Source organism: Pimephales promelas, chromosome 10 (genome assembly GCF_988280905.1).
Source record: "Pimephales promelas chromosome 10, fPimPro1.hap1.1, whole genome shotgun sequence".
NCBI lineage: Eukaryota > Metazoa > Chordata > Actinopteri > Cypriniformes > Leuciscidae > Pimephales > Pimephales promelas.
The window spans coordinates 26051832-26072466 of NC_142778.1; the positions used below are offsets into that span (position 1 = coordinate 26051832).

At 37.5% G+C, this 20635-nt stretch overlaps 1 protein-coding gene across 1 annotated transcript in view; it reads left to right on the forward strand.

The window, feature by feature from the left end:
- cdh13 (cadherin 13, H-cadherin (heart)) overlaps positions 1 to 20635 on the forward strand; it is a 369140-nt gene that overhangs the window by 199451 nt on the left and 149054 nt on the right. Inside the window, exon 6 of the mRNA XM_089116363.1 lies at positions 13960 to 14104. Coding sequence (XP_088972489.1) covers positions 13960 to 14104 — 145 coding nt within the window. The remainder of the gene's footprint in view (positions 1 to 13959; positions 14105 to 20635) is intronic.

The following is a 20635-nucleotide window of genomic DNA, read 5'->3' on the forward strand; positions in this document are numbered from 1 at the left end:
AATTGAATTGAATGACATTCATGTAACTGTCATGTAATACACTATATATATATATATATATATATATATATATATATACTACAAAAGCAAAGTTCATGAAGCTAGCATGTTTTGTTTTTTTTCCAGAAATTAAAATTTGCACTTAACTTTTTTTAAACATTCCGCCTACATTTTATTTACTCTTTCCCCATCATTTATGGAAATTTCCACCATTTATGATACAATGCTTCCCGGCCCTTGACAGCATTTTCCAGCTTTCCAGATTTTCACTAGCCTAAAAATCTAGACACACCCTAGTAGCGGCTGCAAAAAATTATCTGGAAACTCTGTTGACTTTCGAAGTGGAAAACCAAACTCTGGTCAGGCCAAGCACATCGCGTATAGAGTTGGTGGGCGGGCTTAACACAGTGATGGCAGAGTTGTGACGGTTTTGCGCCATGATTTCCTTACGTGATTTCCCTGCTACTTGAAAACAAACAAGATTCTGCTGGCGAACAGCGGTCTTCGAATCGGCTTTGACCGTGACCTTGGAGGACTTGGAGTTAAGAGAACGTCACTTGGGTCATTCTTAAAAAAGGAAGATGTGTTCGGAGTTTAACGAGTGGATAGGTCGAAAGTTTAATATATCAACTAGCTTCGCTGGAGGGAAAACGCATGGGACTCACTCATGGGAGCCACAGCCGTTCGTTGCTCTGGTTGGTTGTAGCGCTATCCTATTGCGTGCAGAGGCATATTGAAAGCCAACCGTTTATCCCACCCCTCAGATTGAAGTATGCCAATATGAGTTCCCAGACCTAACATCTTGATGTAGGTCTGGCTTGCCAACAAGGTTTTCACAGGTTAAAGGGACACTATGCAGGAGTTCCGTTTGTGTCAAACAGCGACCCCTAGAGTCGCTGTGGAGTACTTGTAACGTTACTGTCGTAAATACCCAGCCCATACGCCTTATTCACAGCAGCGCCATCTTTGATTTTTAATGAGAATGAAAGCGAGGCTGTGAGGGATAGACTTGCATCTCTTCAATGGGTTGTACTGTTATTTAATGTGTTTTCGGATTGTTCTGCTCATGAAACACTGGAAAAATATCTTTCCAAGAAATTACAGTTGACAAAAAACTCCCGACAATGTAAGTTGTGGAAAATTGTAAGTAATCTAGGAGCTTTATTCAGCTTTTTACAGCGGATGCCATTGGAAACACGGTAAGACTATCCCTCACAGCCTCACTTTCATACCTGTCATGGCGCTGCTCTGAATAAGGTCTATTCTCACCCCCAAGGCGTCACTTAACTGACACCTTGGGAAGCATTTGGACATGCTTCAATATCTGACGCTTTAGGCGCCCTTTAGCGTCAGTTAGATGACGCCCTAGGATCGCGTGTACCCTACCCCCACCCCACACCTAAACCTAACCGCGTCCTCTAACTGACGCTTTCCTTGAGCGTCAGTTAGATGATGCCGTTGGATCGCGTCATGTAAGTGACGCTAAAGGGCGCCTAAAACGTCAAATATTGAAGCATGGTCAAAGGTGACGCCTTGGGGTGAGAATGCGTTGAAATACCAGTCACGCAGAGTACATGCAATAGTACATTGTGTTTAATTTGTTGTTTAATGAGATCTAATATATGTTGTTAGTGGTAAAAATGTTCATCCCTAATGTACTGTCATGACAGCAATGGTGCTGTCGATTTACCTTGTTGTTGCAGCTTCAAAAGATAATAGATACAGAAATTACCATGTGCTGTTTCAAATTTAAAGTCTTTATTAAGTAATACAGTGGAAATTAGTAGAAATGTGAATATTTGGTTGGCATGTTGATTTACGGTGTGTGCCCCTAAATTTTCTGTTTGTGCCCCTAAAATTTTCATTTGGGGGCCACTGTGCTCCTAGTGAAATAAGTTAGTCTGGAGGCCATGATGACATTTTTGTGAAAGTGATCAAAAACACTAGCGGTACATTCAAAAAATAAATGTATCAACAACATTGAACATTCTATGAATCGCTTGTACTGTATTTCCGTTGCCGCATTAATCAAAATCCAGGGACTGCCCCTGTCAGCCCACTATTATCCTCAGAATCGAGTGATTTCAGTGTGTTTGTGCCATTTGTATTTAGTGGATTATCTGAGGACATTTTGACTGTGATGAGAGGAGAGAGAGCACTTGCCCATCTCCCATGCCTCAGGGTTCACAGGGACTGTGCGAAGAACAGCGGGGTATAAGTGCACTTGACAGGGATGTAAACACCCCTTAGATGAGAGTCAGAAAGTGCAGGCAGCAGAAAGGAAGGGCAATAGGATGGAAACAACAGCAGCATGAACGGCAAAGACTGCTAGTTAAGGGTGGTGTCTCTGTGGGAAGACAGACAATGATATCAAAGGTGCTTTTAAGGGAATGAGGCTTCTGGATATGCGAAGGGTGCTACTTTTTGAAGTCGGCTTATGTAAGTTTTGTCTTGCTCCCGTACGCGTGATTGGATAGCTGATGCAATGGATGCCTGTGTGCATACTTCTCTAGAAAATGAGGCCCAGAACTCTTCGTGCTCCTGTAGTGCGCTGACACGTCTGATTTACAGAAAATGAGCCAAACCAGGGGGTCTGAGGGGTGTAATGATGCTTGATGTATGCTGTAATGTGTGCGGCATACTTGCTGTACCTTAACCCTTTCACACGTAAGTTTAAAATATTCTAACTGACCCCCCAGTGTGAGTTTTTCAAGGCGTTTTTTTTTTCATCTGCTTTTATGTCATTTTTCCTTTTTTATTAAAAATATTCAAAAATGTATTAGCTATATCATGAAACACTGATATTCCGATTGTCAAATATGTGCAAGTGTATGGGTTTTGTTGTTTAGACATCTTTATAACGATCGCGTTAGTTGAGCTGTATGCACAACGGGCGGCGCCATTTTAGTTTCGTTTTCAGTTCAGAGAATCGGATCTGTTGGATTTATAACGTCAATTCATCCACTTCTCATGAAATACATGAAAGTAAGTGGCTGGTGAACTGGGAGAAGAATAGGATCAAATGTTAAGCTACTTACACAATGTGTATCTGATATGAATAAAATGTGTCATCTTATTATAATTGAAAGGATTATTATTGCCGCTTCCATAGACATCTGTATGTATTTTACAAACTCAAAATCATTGTTTTGCTAGTACATATGTGTATTTAAATGTCTGAAACCTAAAATAAACATTATGTGGTTGAAAACTCTCAATATTTGTGATATATGACAGCACTGAGTGCCTCTGTCTCTGGCTGAGCGCCAGCCAACGCGCGAGAACAAGTTTGAATTTAGCAGTTGCTGACGTGTGCACTGAACGTTCTAATCACATCGGTGTGATCGTACGCTCCAGGGACCAGCCAAGACTGATCACACCGGTGTGATCGTACGCGTGAAAGGGTTAAGTTGCTATGAATGTTGTTTAGCTTTGGATTTAATAGGCATACATATTTAAAAGATTTAAAAGGCATACATACTTTGTTCAACAGTTCACACTGACGAGATTTACACGAGGGATTTGAGGGAGGCGTTTATCAATGCCCTTTAAAAATGCAATTTTATTTCTGTCATGAAAATCAGATTTCCCTGAATCTTTGGACATTCTACTTAAAAAAGTGAATTTACTCATTTAAAATTGTGTGACTTTATTTGTTCTGTGAAGACAATTTTGAGACATGTCGCATGTTTTTGTGACAGAAAAAACATTTGATGAATTTTCCCTTTAAACACTCTAATTTATTATTGATAAATTATTTTTTTTAGAAATAAATTTTAATAAATTTTATTATTTACTCCATTGTTAAAACTAACATGCAAAAACAGCTTGTTTCAGACATCCACAACACACACACACACACACACACATACATATATATATATATATATATATATATTTATATTGCACATTATTGTGACTTTGTATCGTAATTGTGTCATGTATTTGTCTTACAATTACAACTTTATACTTATTTTTACATTGCATTTCAAGGTATGACTTTATATCACAATTAGAATATATATATATATATATATATATATATATATATATATATATATATATATATATATATATATATATAAATAAATCTCAAAAGAGAGTCTCAATGGTTACCAACATTAGGATTAGATTAATACCCAATTGATAGATTAATGCATTTATTGTATTAATATATCTTTTAAAAACACCAAACTGCACATTTAAACATGTTTAGTTATAGATTTATAAATAATATCAAGTAGCCATAATTATCACATGTTCACAAAGATAGACTATATTTTCCATACCCATTCATCATAACTAATAACTAAATGTATCTTAATTAGATATTATTTTGACAGTGATAGACAATGTCACTGTTTATGAACTTGCTGTCTCCTTGCTCGTCTGTTGTGTGTGTGCGTGGTCGCTGATCATTGTCTCTGATCAGCACGCCCGCTGCTTCTGAACAACAAACCCTTTTTAGTGTCACTGTTGTCGCCTAGTCTTTGTGGATATTTCCTGCGTGTTTGTTCCCTGCCTGTATCCGTTTTCCGTGTGTCATCCATCCGTGTTCAGCACACAGAATCCCTGTGCTGCCAAGGGCTTCATACCGGACATTTGCACACCTTAACTCTCCCAGCATCTGACCAGCTCTTAATAAAGATATGTCCTTTTTTCAACAAAGTTATTGCAGATATAAAATTCAAAACGGTCAAAATGACCGCCTTGGCTGCTCTAGTGTTCAGCACATCCATCTCGTTAACTAGTGGCAGAACTAATCAAGTCTGTGTGAACCAGAGTATGTGAGCGGAGTGGAGCGGCAACAATTTTCCCTCCGTGCTCCAAGCATTTAATAATCACTCCATTTACTGCTCCCCGCTCCACTCCTCGCTCACTGATATCAGAAACACCGCTCCGTCTTCGTTCCCCAAGGAAATTGCGAATAAAGTATTTAAGTATGCTTTAAAATCTCACAAAATTTCTCCACATCGTAATATATAGGCATATTAAATAAAAATTAAATAAAAAAAAAAACAACATTAGGAGAACAGCTGCAATGTGATTTATTGGATAGTGTGCAAACTTTTCATTTGACATGCTATGCTTATTACAGGTTATCAGCATTATAAGATAAATATCATTGCTGCTTTTTTGCAGTTTGTTTGGAAAGAAGAAAATAACGGATTTTTCATCAGTTATTTTATCTATGGGTCACTACATTTTTTGACATATTTCTGCTCATTCGAAATCAAATACCGACAGTACTGTAAGATTACATATTCGAATGCAATGCATTAGTGAGAAAGTGATTGTGTGTGTGAATAAGTGTTTTAAAGGGATACTCGACTTTTTTTGGGGGGAAATAGGCTTATTTTATCACTCCCCCAGAGTTAAACAGTTGGGTTTTACCGTTTTAAAATCCATTCAGCCGATTTTCTGATATTTAGAAGAATATCAGTAACCAGACAGTTTCTGGTCTCATTGATTTCCATAGTATCCTAATATAGTAGTCAATGAGACCAGAAACTGTCTGGTTACTGATATTCTTCTAAATATCAGAAAATCGTCTGAATGGATTCGAAAACGGTAAAATTCAACTGTTTAACTCTGGGGGAGTTGTAAAATGAGCCTATTTCCAAAAAAAGTGGAGTATCCCTTTAAAATGTTCTTTAACCCAATCCAGACCAATCTCATGAAAGTGTTTATCAACACTTGTATCAAGCACAAATTTTATTTCTCGTACTATTTATGCCAAAAATAGTTTTTTTCGCGTGCACTCAATACGCACTTTACGGCAAGAACGCACTTCACACCCATTATCCTAACCAAGGGGTTTAGTGTTTCATTTGCACGCAAAAACTATTTTTTTTGGCATATAAATGGCATGAGAAATAAAATTTGTGCTATAGATGCACACTTTCATGAGATCTTGTTGCCTGATCATATTCATTAGGCTTGATGACTATAACCTCCTACAGAGTGATCAATCTGTATCGTACTAGCTTAATGTGTTTAACGTGTGAATCCTTACTAAAAATGCAGTTCCATAATGAGCCGTTGGCATGAATTGTACTTGTGTTGGAGCGGTAGTGGAGTGCTCTCGGAGCGAGTGAAAAAATTCGCTTCGAACTCCATTCAAAATCACACCGCTCCACTCCCACTCCGCTCCGCTCACATACTCTGTTGTGAACCCAAGTGAATGTTCTCTCTCTGTCTATGAACACCAGAGAGAAGAGCAGCAGGCTATGAAGATGAATCGAACCATTAGTGCTATAAACTCTGATGTGGGCATTGAGAGCATGATATCTGTTGAGCGGACTCATGATTGCAGTGGTTGCGGTCAGACAAAGAGACTGACCTATGCTTCTGTGAGAGACAGAGCGAGCAGATGAGAGTGATGTCATGCATTACTGGCAGCGATCTCAGAGCTCGGGTAATGTGCTGGCTGAGAGAGGAACTCCCCCGTTTTGGCCACTCTGCGTAATGGATCATTCCTGATGGGCTCTTAGGGTAATGCAAAATGGCAAGTGCTATCATTGGTCATTTCCACTGGGGTGAGAAGGGAGGGGACTCATCATCCTTTAACGCAGCCAGGAGTTATGAGCAGCTAATTTGAGCTCTTAATGTTTCTGCTCTGAGCCAGGGAAGTTGTGAGTCACGTTATGAAACCGGTGCCTTTCCAGGAGCTTATAAAAGTAGATTTTTACAAATACTGACGGCTTTGTGACAGATTGTTTATTTTTCTATTGATTTTTTTTTTTTTTTGGATTTGTAATGTTTTGCATTCTGTCAGGCCCTTCCGCTATTGCTTAGATAGATAAAATGTATATACACTCACCGGCCACTTTATTAGGTACCCCATGCTAGTAATGGGTTGGACCCCCTTTTGCCTTCAGAACTGCCTCAATTCTTCGTGGCATAGATTCAACAAGGTGCTGGAAGCATTCCTCAGGGAGTTTGGTCCATATTGACATGATGGCATCACAGTTGCCACAGATTTGTCGGCTGCACATCCATGATGCGAATCTCCCGTTCCACCACATCCCAAAGATGCTCTATTGGATTGAGATCTGGTGACTGTGGAGGCCATTTGAGTACAGCGAACTCATTGTCATGTTCAAGAAACCAGTCTGAGATGATTCCAGCTTTATGACATGGCGCATTATCCTGCTGAAAGTAGCCATCAGAAGTTGGGTACATTGTGGTCATAAAGGGATGGACATGGTCAGCAACAATACTCAGGTAGGCTGTGGCGTTGCAACGATGCTCAATTGGTACCAAGGGGCCCAAAGAGTGCCAAGAAAATATTCCCCACACCATGACACCACCACCACCAGCCTGAACCGTTGATACAAGGCAGGATGGATACATGCTTTCATGTTGTAGACGCCAAATTCTGACCCTACCATCCGAATGTCGCAGCAGAAATCGAGACTCATCAGACCAGGCAACGTTTTTCCAATCTTCTATTGTCCAATTTCGATGAGCTTGTGCAAATTGTAGCCTCAGTTTCCTGTTCTTAGCTGAAAGGAGTGGCACCCGGTGTGGTCTTCTGCTGCTGTAGCCCATCTGCCTCAAAGTTCGACGTAATGTGCGTTCAGAGATGCTCTTCTGCCCACCTTGGTTGTAACGGGTGGTTATTTGAGTCACTGTTGCCCTTCTATCAGCTCGAACCAGTCTGGCCATTCTCCTCTGACCTCTGGCATCAACAAGGCATTTCCGCCCACAGAACTGCCGCTCACTGGAAGTTTTTTCTTTTTCGGACCATTCTCTGTAAACCCTAGAGATGGTTGTGCGTGAAAATCCCAGTAGATTAGCAGTTTCTGAAATACTCAGACCAGCCCTTCTGGCACCAACAATCATGCCACGTTCAAAGTCACTCAAATCACCTTTCTTCCCCATACTGATGCTCGGTTTGAACTGCAGGAGATTGTCTTGACCATGTCTACATGCCTAAATGCACTGAGTTGCCGCCATGTGATTGGCTGCTTAGAAATTAAGTGTTAACGAGCAGTTGGACAGGTGTACCTAATAAAGTGGCCGGTGAGTGTATATATATATATATATATATGTGTGTGTGTGTATGTGTGATATATATACTGAAAAAAATATTTTCAAGATTTGTTATCACAACATTTTTTTTCTTTTGTCAAATCAACTTAAATAATTTATTTATTTCAGATAACTTATTATTTTGGGTTTCTGATGATTAAATCAATCTCCTTCATTGTATTAACTTTAATCAACTGAAAATTTTAAGGCAACCAGGTTACTTAATTTTTTAAGTTAAGTCAAAAAAATAATATGTTGGCTTTAATTAATTTTAATTTGTCAGCAGGTTCCACATAACTGGATTACGTTAAACAAACAATTTATTTATGTAACTTCAACATAATGGAATTGTGTAATTTTAAATTACCCGATTTAAGTAGTCTCAACGTGAATTTTTAAAGGCTTCCTGACAGGATTCAAAGGCATTTCATTATATTCATTCATGCATTTATATTTCATTTGATTCAGTGACATTTAATTAAATTAATAGACTTTAGCTTGAATGCTAAGATTTACATGCTCCCTCATTCAAAGCAATAGAAAATCAGTCGACAGGCTAACAAAATGCTCCACTCTTCTCCACTATGGTAACCCACTGTAATTTAAATGGTTTAATAATTCCAATGTAATTTAACATTAAACACTATTACACACTATCAAGTCTTCCCCTTTTCTAAATTTCTAAAAAAAAAAAAAAAAATGAAATAACACTTAATTTTAACATTTATTCTCTCTTAATTCAACCATATGCAAAGCATGCTGGGAACTAAAAGCACTGCCCAGTTTCAGTTAAGGCAACACAAATCAATCATGTAATCCAACACAAACGGATTAAGTAAACTTAAGTTGTTCGTAGATTTAAGCAGATTGAACACAATAAAATTAAGTTCGTGCAAAATGGCAGTCAACTCGCACTATACTGCCACCCTCTGGATGTACACATTTTTGTTACTTAACATAAATGGTTTGTGTTTAGACTACACATTAGGATTTTGTACTGTTAAGTTGAAACAATTTCATAGACCTTAATAGAAAAAAACATTTAAAGTCAAAAAATATAATTATTATAAGTAAACTATATATAAATATATTATGTAAAGTGCACAACCTCCCTAGTTCATTTTTTTGAGTGTATATATGTATATATAATGGTTCATTAATTTGATTAAAAACATATTAAAACTGCCAAAAAAAAAAAAAAAAAACTAATATCATGAAATTTTATTACAAGTTTTAAATGTAAAAAATAGTTTTTAATAGTTTTATTCTTGTGATGGCCAAATAGCATTTATTTGAAATTTCAGTAACAATTTGAAAGTTTTTATTTTTATTTTTTATTGACCCTTTTGATTAGTTGAATGAATCCTTGCTGAATAAAACAAGTTAGTCTACTCTACATTTTTACACAAAATAGCATCTGTTGTAATCTAAAATATCTAAAATCTAATTATACAGTAAATATATTTATATGTATATATTTCATGTTTTTTTTTTTCCGTTTGTTTGTTTTTTGTGCTATACAGTTTATGAGGGACACACCTGGCATCTGTTTTTTAGAATGATACTTGCATAGTGAAAACTGTGTAAGTGTTTCAGCACACACTCTTTACAGTATATCTCCTCTTCTCAACAGAATCTGATACATAAACTTCAGTTTTGCTTCAGCATAGTTTACCAGTGCGCAAACAAAACATAACTCTACAGGGTAGTGTAAGAGCTGCCCAGTAGGGGAGTTCTGAGCTCTTTTATTAGACAGTGATTTGCATCCGGTTAACTTGTTTCACGGGCCACTTGCTCAGGAGTGTCGTTTAAGCAGTAACATTTCTAGCCTGGGGTATATGATTTGGCATACAAGTGTGCGTGTTTGTGTTCGAGACAGAGAGACAGGACGTGCTGTGCGTTATGCCTTTTTTGCTTTGCGATGCACACCTCCCGGTAGTTACGGCAGTGCTAGGAGATGGGAGGCATGAATAAGTGATGTGGGCTTTAGGGAGGCCCAGTTCTGAGGCGGTGAGGCTGAGAGATTGAGGCACAGAAGCAAGGCAGATGTAGAGCCTCAACCATCACTGTACTCTCAGGTGGGCCCTTGTGAAACTTCACACTGTGAAAAGCAGATAAATCTTATTTCGCTCCTTTTGTTCTCGCACATCCCTTCTGTCACACTTTCAAACATATCCCCGCACTGTTTTTATTTTTCATAATGCATTCTCATTTTAGCCACACGACTCGCTGTTCTGTCTTTCTGTTTTTAAGCTTGTGTACAGATTCCAATTTCTCTGTTTCTTTTTGTCTCTTTATGAATCCATTCTCTCCAACTGTTTGACCTCTTTTTCAGTAACCTTAGACTCTGTGGTTCGGCTCTTTGCTTCTTTGTGACAATTTTTTGTCCATTTAGGCTGGAACAATCTGAGAATTTTTTATAATCTGAAAAAGCTGTGGAAAAACCAAGCATAAAGGGATTGTTCACTTTAAAATGAAATTTCTGTCAAAATTTACTCACCCTCTTGTTGTTGCCAGAACTCTGACATTCTTCGATTTAAAACACTGATTTTAGCTGAGGTTATACATGGTTCTCATCCCAGAAAAAGTATTTTTCAGTGTTTTGATTATTTATTTTCTTTAGTATATTTATATTTACTATCTTTTCTCAATAGTTATTGTCTTTAAGATTCAGCATGACTCGGTATAAAATACAAAAATACAGTAAAACAATAATTTATAAGCAACAATATAATAATATGGTAATAAACAGCAATATTAGCCGTACTGGTCAAACTTTGGGGTCCATAAGATTTCCAATAAGTCTCTCAATAAGGCTGAACTAAGTACTTAAGCTGCATTTGTTTTTCCAATCATATACAGTAAAAATATAGTAGTATTAAATATCTTATTACAATTTAAAATGACTTTTGTGAAGTGAAATAATGTTGTTTATTAAAATCACATGTTGTTTTGTTAGTTAATACATTGCGAACTAGCGTGAACAAGCAATAACCAGATGGATTTTTAAACACAAAAAAATTAATAAATATGGTAACAAATATATTCAACGCATTCTCATCCTTTAACGTCATATAGAACACTATATGACAAAACGGCGCTATACTACGCACATAGCACCCGTTATCGTTAATATAACACGCTCTGTGAGGGCTAAGTTTAGGTGTGGGGTAGGGTGTGCGTGTCATATTCACGCTAAAGGATTTATAACGTCTTGGGTTCGCGTGTTATATTAACGATAAAGGGTGCCATGTGCGTAGTATAGCGCCGTTTTGTCATATAGTGTTCTATATGACGTTAAAGGATGAGAACGGGCTGATATATTACTCATTGTTAGTTCATTTTAGTTAATGCATTAACTGTTGACAAATGAGACCTTATTGCAAAGTTAATGTAATATTCAATTTAATATAAACCTATATAAAACTAAATGCAACTTTACCTTTACTTTTGAAGAATTGACAGTCCTTGCTAAATAAAATCTTACAGGCCGCAAACTTTTGAACATTTTAAAAATGTAAGATGCTGCATTTTCAACGTGATCTCACAGGAATTCGTACGAATTTTACGAGAATTCGTAACAATTCGTACGACGTCACTCCTTTTGCTAAATCGCACATATTTTACGAATTGGCCAATTCGTATGAATTTGTAGGAATGGTCTACCCCTGACCCCGCCCCTAAACCTACCCATCACGTGGGTTTGGACAAATCGTACGAATTCGTACGAGTGAGGTCATATGAATTGGTACGAATTAGCCATTTTTTAATCACTCGTACGAATTAGTACGAATTGGTCGTGAGATAGCGTAGGCATTTTAGATTTGGAAATATTATTATTATTATTTTAGTGTTATTGCAAACAAATCTTCAAACTTTTTATTTGAATGAATCAATTCAAAGCTCGGATTCAAAAACAATTCATTTAAATGAGCATTTTGATCTGATTTTGTAAAAAAAAAAAAAAAAATTGTGGCACTATAGCATCACAAAATTCAGTGAAATATGTCTGCCTTAATGCTCCCATCCTTGCATGACTGGAAGGGATTGACAAAAAAAAAAAAAAAAAAAAAAAAACAGTCTGATTTCTCAGTCTTTATTAAATGGTCAAATAAAAAGTAAAAGTCATACTTAATCAAAAATCCTTAGCCATCAATATGGCACGAACATTCAACATATAAGGCCAGTTTTATTATCAGACAAGTAAGAAGCAGTGCAGTTTAATTAAATAGTGCAGTGCCGTTAAAAATTATGTGTATTTCTGAAAGCTAGTAATCTGTTATTCCTGTATCTCTTCTCCTCAGCACCATTAGAGCAGACAGGCTCTCATACTGCAAATCAGCCACAATCACAGACAAACACTCATCTCCACTCAGGTCTTTTAATAATTGCTGACCACAGGCTGCACAGGTAGCCATTACCCATGAGGCAATCCTACAGATTTTTTTTTTTCACCATCATCCAAACTGTTTTTCATCACAAATTAAGAGAGACACATGCAGAGTAGGATTAGTTACAATGGCCATGATAGTACTTGTACTATCATGATAGTACTTGAAGAAATGTCATGTTTGTGTGTTTCTTCGGTTATAGTCACTTTTATGTCACAGGGGTTGATTGCATCAACACTGATATATTTAAAATTTAGTTTTACACTAAAAGTGTAACTATATCTTTAAAAACAATTGTACTTATTGAAAGGCTTCATTGTTCAGATTTCTTTTCAATTGTCTTTCAACATCTAAAAATAAGTGTATTGTTAAGTACATTGATAAAACATACTTTTTACATTATTTAATACATACTGTACATTTTTTACAGAAAAAAAACAATTCAGCCCTGCAGATTTCATCATCTTATTGCAATGAGAATGTTACACAAATAAATATTTACTGTGCATCGGTTTCAAACAAATTTTATCAAAATGTATAAATTTGATTTAAATGTAGGTTAAATGCAATTAATCTTAAAGGAGTAGTTCACTTAAAAAAAAAAAAAAAAAAAAAAACTTTTACTGATAATTTACTCACCCCCATGTCATCCAAGATATCCGTCATTCTTTCTTCAGTCGAAAAGACATTAAGGTTTTTGATGAAAACGTTCCAGTTTTTCTCTCCATATAATGGACTTCAATGGGAACCAAACAGTTCAGAACCAAGGTCCAAAACAGAACCAAGGTCCAAAAGACACTTTCATTGCAAACTGCAAACTGTTCAAAGGGCTTTAAACGATTCCAGGCCTTATCAAGCGAAACGATCGCTCATTTAAAAAAAGTTTAAGTATTATAAGCTCAAATGGTCGCCTTGCTCTGTTCTGTGATGCGCGTTGGTGACTTTCCTGTTCGAACTCGTTCATCAAAATGAACAATTTTTTTTTTTTCCGTGTCACTTGGTTCATTCAACAAACAAAAAGAACGAGTTGACTTTGGAAAAGATTCGTTCATTTTGATTAACGAGTTTGAATGTGTGATTTGAGTTGATGTGGAAATGACATTTATGGTGTTTTTTGGGATTATTGTAGTATGCAAATAATACTGTGTAAACAAGTGAAAAGTATGTTTTTATACTAAGGCCAAACGTGTCCATATTGAAAAAATAACTTTCTGTGTCATATTAGTGAGCATATGGCTAAAGAAGGAACAATGTGAAATGTAAAACATCTCAGGAATATTAAATCTTCTGTTTACATGATTATGTGAAGATTTCTTCAGCTGACCGCACAATGTGTTAATTGTCCTCCAAAAATCATATCATCCAGTTTTCTTAAGGTTTCTCTTTAAGATGTAAATCTTCTCTCATCACATATGTGAAATCTCAACTGCCTGACATGGAAAACAACTGAAGAAGCACTATATTTACTTTGTGAGTTACTGCCAGAAACAGTTTTGAGTTTTTTTTTCTTTTTTGTGTTTCTCTCTCCCAGCTCCAGGTATCCACCACTGACTTAAGTGGCAAGTTGGTAGAGGGACCAGTAGACTTGGACGTGTCTGTTATTGACCAGAATGACAACAGACCAGTCTTCAAGGAGCCGCGGTACTCTGGGGAGGTCCTGGAGGGCTCCCCAACAGGTACTCTACCCTAACCTGAGTATTCATGTTCTTGTGGTTGAAATGAATGTGAATAAGGAAAAGATTACTGGAAGAAGAAAGTCGGAAGTTTTCGATAATTGTGGTTTAACTTTGCTTCAATTTGATGGAACACAGCCTGTGTAAGATAAGGACTGCAACATTTTGTTAGGTCATTAGTTGTGTTTCCATCTCCATTATTATGGTGTATACTAATGGTTAATGGCTTGGAGAAATTCATCCTGCTTTTGTGCTACGGTCTTGAATGGTATCTCAAATCTGGTGACTTGAATGGTGTGTGCTGTTACTTAGTAACTAAGTGATTGAATTTATGATTTTCACTTGCCAGAAAGAACTAGACTTATTGAAGTAGAGAGACAAGCAAGATAAACATGGTTTGTGTTGACCACAATATTGTGCAATGAATTGTTGTAATGAAACGAGACCAAAAACAACAACAGCCCTCTTTTCTCTTCTAGCTTATCTCATGTTAATAATTGTGCTTATCCATTTAGCCTTGTTTGAGTGTGTGAATATTTTGTATTCACCAAGGATGGATTAAATTATATATAATTTAAAGGTTACTTGTATACATTTATATCATTATATATATATATATATATATATATATATATATATATAGTTGTTGTTTTTTGGGGTTTTTTTTTTCTTGGATGCAGATTATCACAGACTCATTTTTACGTTTTTGCTTAGATCAGTTAGCAACCACCTAGAAGACCATAGCAACCTCGTATCTACAGCCTAAAAAACACCTAAAACACTGTAGCAAAATTCTAGAATAATGCAGCTAACAAACCATTCAGTCTTACAGATTTCATCATCTTACTGCAACGAGAATGGTACACAAATAATGAATTTTATCACCATAGTGTCCAAAGTGTTTGCAAAGAGTTGCATATGATCTCTTTTGTTTCTTCTCAGGATATATAAAGCAAGGATTACGTTTTATTTAAAAAAGGACACTTTCGAAGTCATCCCTAATGAGCAAACACATTATCTCTAAGTGTGTGTTCCCACCGCGCACCACAGAGATTGCCTCTCCAAGCTAATCGTGAGCATCCCTCACAAATGACATCCTGTGTGTCTCACCACCAGAGAATGCTACATTGTTTTCATGACATGTCTGATAAATCAAAAAAGAATTGGACCATTTACAGACTGCATGACACTTTCTTCAGTCCTTTGCCCTCCAGAAATAAGAAATTCATTAAGACACAACCCCGTCCTCCTTAGAGGCCATACTACACTTCCATTTCACAATCCTTCCATATTTTCCCCCCCCAAATTCTGCAGCCATTCTATCACTGCACTTTGCCGCTTTCCTTTTTATACATACTCTTTTTGTGTCGTTTTTGTGGCCATGTCACCATGGAAACCCCTAAAAACACAAGAAAACTGGTTTTAGTGTTTTAAAAAGGAAGGATCACCCACACACACTCATAAAAATGGCACGCAACAAACTAACTCTTGTAGCTTTATCGTGCTTGTGAACTCTACCTCAATGAGTGTGGTGAGCACAATAGGATGGGAGAGATCATATCAAATCCTTTCTCTGTGAAGAGTGGGCTGCGCTGCTTTCATTACAACATAAACAAACAGACGTCAGCCTCAAACATCAGCGATAAGGCCAGGATGAACTGATCCAGGTAGAGTAGGCGGATACAATGTGCCTGCTTGTAGATGCATTTAGCCCGATGAAGGGTAATGTGCGCTCAGTCAGAAGAGAGTTAGAGCGGAAGGAGATGAGAGTCCCTAACAGAGGGGAAACTTTCCGTCCCACCTCCAGAGTTGATGTAACTTGGTTAAGTAAAGTGGGTTTATCTAATCTCCAAAAGAGGAATGAAATTAAACTAAGACCTTTATGCAACCGCGGAGAACTTAAAGCTACACTGTGTGATTTTTACCCCTATCTAGCGGTGAAAAGGTATATGATCATCCAGTGAATATTAGTTTCTGTTCCTCTCAATTCTGATTTCGTTTTAACTCCTACGGTGGCCAATGTAGTCCAAGATTAACATGGCTTCCAGTTCGGCCTCGTCCATGAGTGTTAACTCAAACGTAAACGTGAAAGGCGAAGCTTGAATTAACGGGTATGTCCCTCTTTGGCTAATGTACTTTCAAGATGGAGGGGCAACATGGCGACCGACATTAGAACCCCTTACCCGTATGCATTTTCAATGGCATATTATACACTCACGAGAATACTTTATTACTTGAACGAAGTAAATATACATTAATGAGCACATATATTTTTGGAAGAACTAAGTGTTTTTAGCTAAGAATAAACTAAAAGAGTTACACAGTGTAGCTTTAAACACTCACAGGCCAAGTACTGTTCAGTCAGAACGTATTTCTATATAGAAAAGCTTTGTTTTATCTTGTATAATTATAATACTAATGATTAATAATTGTAGTAATAATACATTAATAACTATATCATATAATGTTATTATAAATATCATGTAAATATAATAAATATAAATATAATTTTATGCTATTATATTATTAATTTTGGGGGGAAAGTTAAAACAATTTAGTTTTTACAATAAATGTATAATAATTTATGTATTTGTTGATTATAAATGCATGTTTTTATAGTATTTTCTTATTTTTCTAATTTTATTAGGTACACTTGCTCGTTAACGCACATATCTAATCTGCTAATCACATGGCCGCACTTAGGCATGTAGACATGGTCAACATTATCTGCTGAAGTTTGATTTGAGCAGTAGTTATGTCAAAAGTACCAAGTTGGTACTGAAATTTAAGAAATATGACCACACCAGCATTTCCCGCTTGCATTTTGAGCGCGGTTGAACGGATTCTTAAACGCCTCTGATTGGCCTTTGTGTTCACACGCTCACACATAGACGTTTCTGCTGATAGACGCCTGCTTTCAAACGCTGATGTGTTTGATCATTTTGATCAAATACATCTATTTTCAACATGTTTTGTAAGCGTTGATCATTATAACCAATCAGAGACATATATGTTGAGTGCTTGAACACAATGGCCAATCAGAGGTGTTTTAGAATCCATTCAACAGCGCTCAAAATACTAGAGGGACATCCTGATATTGTCACATTTTTAAAAATTTCAGTACAGATTTGGTACCGAAGTCGGTACCTTTGACAACACTATTCAGCATCACACTGGGGAAGAAAATTAAAGTGACTTTGAGCGTGGCATTATTGTTGGTGCCAGACGGGCTGGTCTGAGTACTTCAGAAACTGCTGATCTACTCGGATTATTCCATATCTAGAGTCCTTATTTCTGCTGTGACATTCCGATAGGGTCAGAATTGTCCTGGATCCGTCCTACCTTGTTTCGAGGTTAATGTAGACTAGTGGGCCTTTTATTACCAATTGAGCATTGTTTAAAGGCGACTGGCTACCTGAGTATTGTTGCTAATCAAGTTCATCCCTTTCAGCAGGATAATGCGCCATGTCACAAAGCTTAGATCATCTCAAACTGGTTTCTTGAACATGAAAAGGAGTTCGCTGTACTAAAATGGCTCCCACAGTCATCAGATCTCAATCCAATAGAGCACCTTTGGGATGTGGTGGGACTGCAGCAACTGAATGAAGCTATCATGTCAATATCAATATGGACCAAAATCTCTGAGGAATGTTTACAACACCTTGATGAGGCAGTTCTGAAGGTAAAAGGGGGTCCAACCAGAAAATGTCTAATTGAAGAGAATTGGCACTGGCTGGTTACTTCCGGGTTCTGGACTGGCTGCAGTAACGTGTCTCTGTGTCCATGCGGGGGCGCTCGTGGTCGAGTGCAGAATGAATGGGAGTCAATGGGGTTTCACCCCCAGAAATCCACTTTTCTCAGGATGTAATTTGAAAGTTGCATTCAAAAGGGAGGGCTAAGAAAATACACTCCCCTGAAAATTGCATTTTTAAGTTCACTTATCTGTTCTAAAAATCTGTTCAAAAATGTGATGTCACACAATAGCAGAATGCTAGCGTGTTCCGGCCAACAACAGCCTAACCTGTAAGAAATCAAAAGGACAAGTACTCGTTCATTCGACTTTTGGCCTATAATCTATATTGAACTTGCGGAATCAACAATAAAATCTATTTTGGTTTAACGGCAAGCAGGTGAAAGAGACTCATTTAGCCGTTTAGCCCCATAGACTCCCATTCATTCTGCACTCGCCCGCGATCACCTCCAGTGGAATTCTACTGGAACTGCAACCAAGATGATGCGCAACGGGGCTAATAGGAAGTGCCAAGGCTCTCCGTTAGACGGGCTCTGGTCCAACCCATTACTAGCAACGTGTATCTAAGGGACCAGTGAGTGTATATCAACTAAGCTTTAAGAAGTATATTCCATATTTTCCCATCTCTGGGTTACAAACTCTTTAGGGGGCAAGTCTAATTGATTTTAGAGGACATATACTGCATAATACTGCTTACAGCTTAGTTGCTGTAAAAAAATAAAACCGTTTACTGTCTTTTATAAAAACACTTTATTGCCATCAGGACTGAGTGCTTCTTTTATATTTTGGTTCTAATTCTTTGCTACGTTTTCATTGGCATGTCTCATTTTTTAAGATACCTTTACTGGGGAAGATGCATGATTTATGGATATTAGATTCATTTTAATGTCTATTGCCTATCAATTATAACCATTTTCCATGGAATACATTTTAAGTCAATCATTTGAAAAGCCTCACCATTCACCAAAAAAGGAGATGTTTTTTTCATATTTTTTGCTCTTTCATATTTATCATGTGTTGCTTTTATCATTTTCATAGAGTCTTGTCCTGACCAGTTGTTTAGAGGTGCAGAGTTCCTGTTCAGTTTGCCATTGTCACTGCTCTCTACTCAAGGAGCATGTGTGCAGTGCATTGTGGGTGCAGGTGTGCGCCGCGGGGGCCAGGCTTTTTTTCCCCAGTGACTTCCTCTCTCCTCTTTAGGCTTGTGTGTGTTCGGGTGCAGATGTGCACAGCGTGCCTCCTCCGCTGCCTCCTGAACGCATTGCAAAGGAAGGATCTTTTTAAAGGCCCCGTTAGGCAGAAGAGTAGGCCTATGCCAGTGTGTGTCCGGAGAGGAAATGAAAAATGGGAATTGAGAACTTTTTAAAGGAGCCTACATTAATCAGCACTGGAACTAACGGTTACAGGCCTCCCACTCGGGCATTGGGTTTAAGATATTCTGCCCCTACCCCCCGCCTGCTTTAATCAGCATGACCGCTGGCACAGGTTAGAAATTAAAGGGCTCAGCACGGGGCCTGATTAGTGAAGGTTTCTGCAAGCTGCCTTTTCAACAAGTTGCAAGGCTGTGTGACTATATGTGTAAATGTGTTTACGCTTGGCAGTCTTATAAAGTGCCAAGTCAAGATGAACTACTGAGTGACATTTAAGGAGGGCAAAATTTAGGGCAAGACTTGATTTTATTCCTTGGGAAATGTTTGGATCATGAACAGTGGTCTCTATATGACAGATGGTTGGAAGGGAGGTGTTGAAAAACAAGAGTTATTGGTGACATCATCCAAGGGAAATCATGAACGTGCACGTGTGTGTGTACTGAGGTTGACTCAAGAATAGTAAAGGGACTTGACTTCTGTCATTTTATACAGTTTTAGAGTCCCACCTGTTTGTAAATGTATTTGTTAATTAAAAAAACACTTTCAGTGTGAATGTTGCCAAAATGACCAGGAACATGGATTAGGGAAGTAAATTGGGCCAATGTTGATGGCGATAGTAATGAACATATGGCTTGAACGGACGGTATAATTCTTTCTCTCTTTTTCCGCTGGCTCCTCCACACGTCCCTTCGCACTCTTTTGCATTTATTCTTATTTATTTTGTTCTGTATTGGGAGGACAGTTGCCTGTAGGGGGAAACACAGCAGCACTCTGACATTTCTGTGTGTGGTGATAACTGAGCAAACAGTTAGACTTCTGGCAGGCCTTTATTCACTCTCCCTCTCTTTCTTCCCCCTGTGTCTTTCGGATTCTACAGGCTATTTTTGTTGGGGAAAATATCTTCATTTCTCAGTTGCCTTTCCTCTTGTTGGCTCTTTGTTTCTTTCTTTCTATTTTTGAAGTATACAAGGCTTCCTGGCTTTTTCATTGCACCTGTGATTTTCAGCAGCTCAAATGATTGTTCCAGGTTCAATACAAGTTAACCTGTATCCACAACAAAGTTGTTGTGGTATACATAAATACATTTTATTATTTTTATTTTACATTTTTAACAAATAAATAATCATTATTTAGATAGATAGATAGATAGACAGACAGACAGACAGACGGACAGACGGACGGACGGACGGACGGACGGACGGACAGACGGACAGACGGACAGACGGACAGACGGATAGACGGATAGATAGATAGATAGATAGATAGATAGATAGATAGATAGATAGATAGATAGATGGATAGATAGATGGAGTAAAAGGATTGTAATTTTAGATTTATAATAATGGTTTGCCGATTAATACTTTACCCTTCTTTGTGTCCTGAAGTAAATGTCCCTTTTTCTGTTTCAGTTCT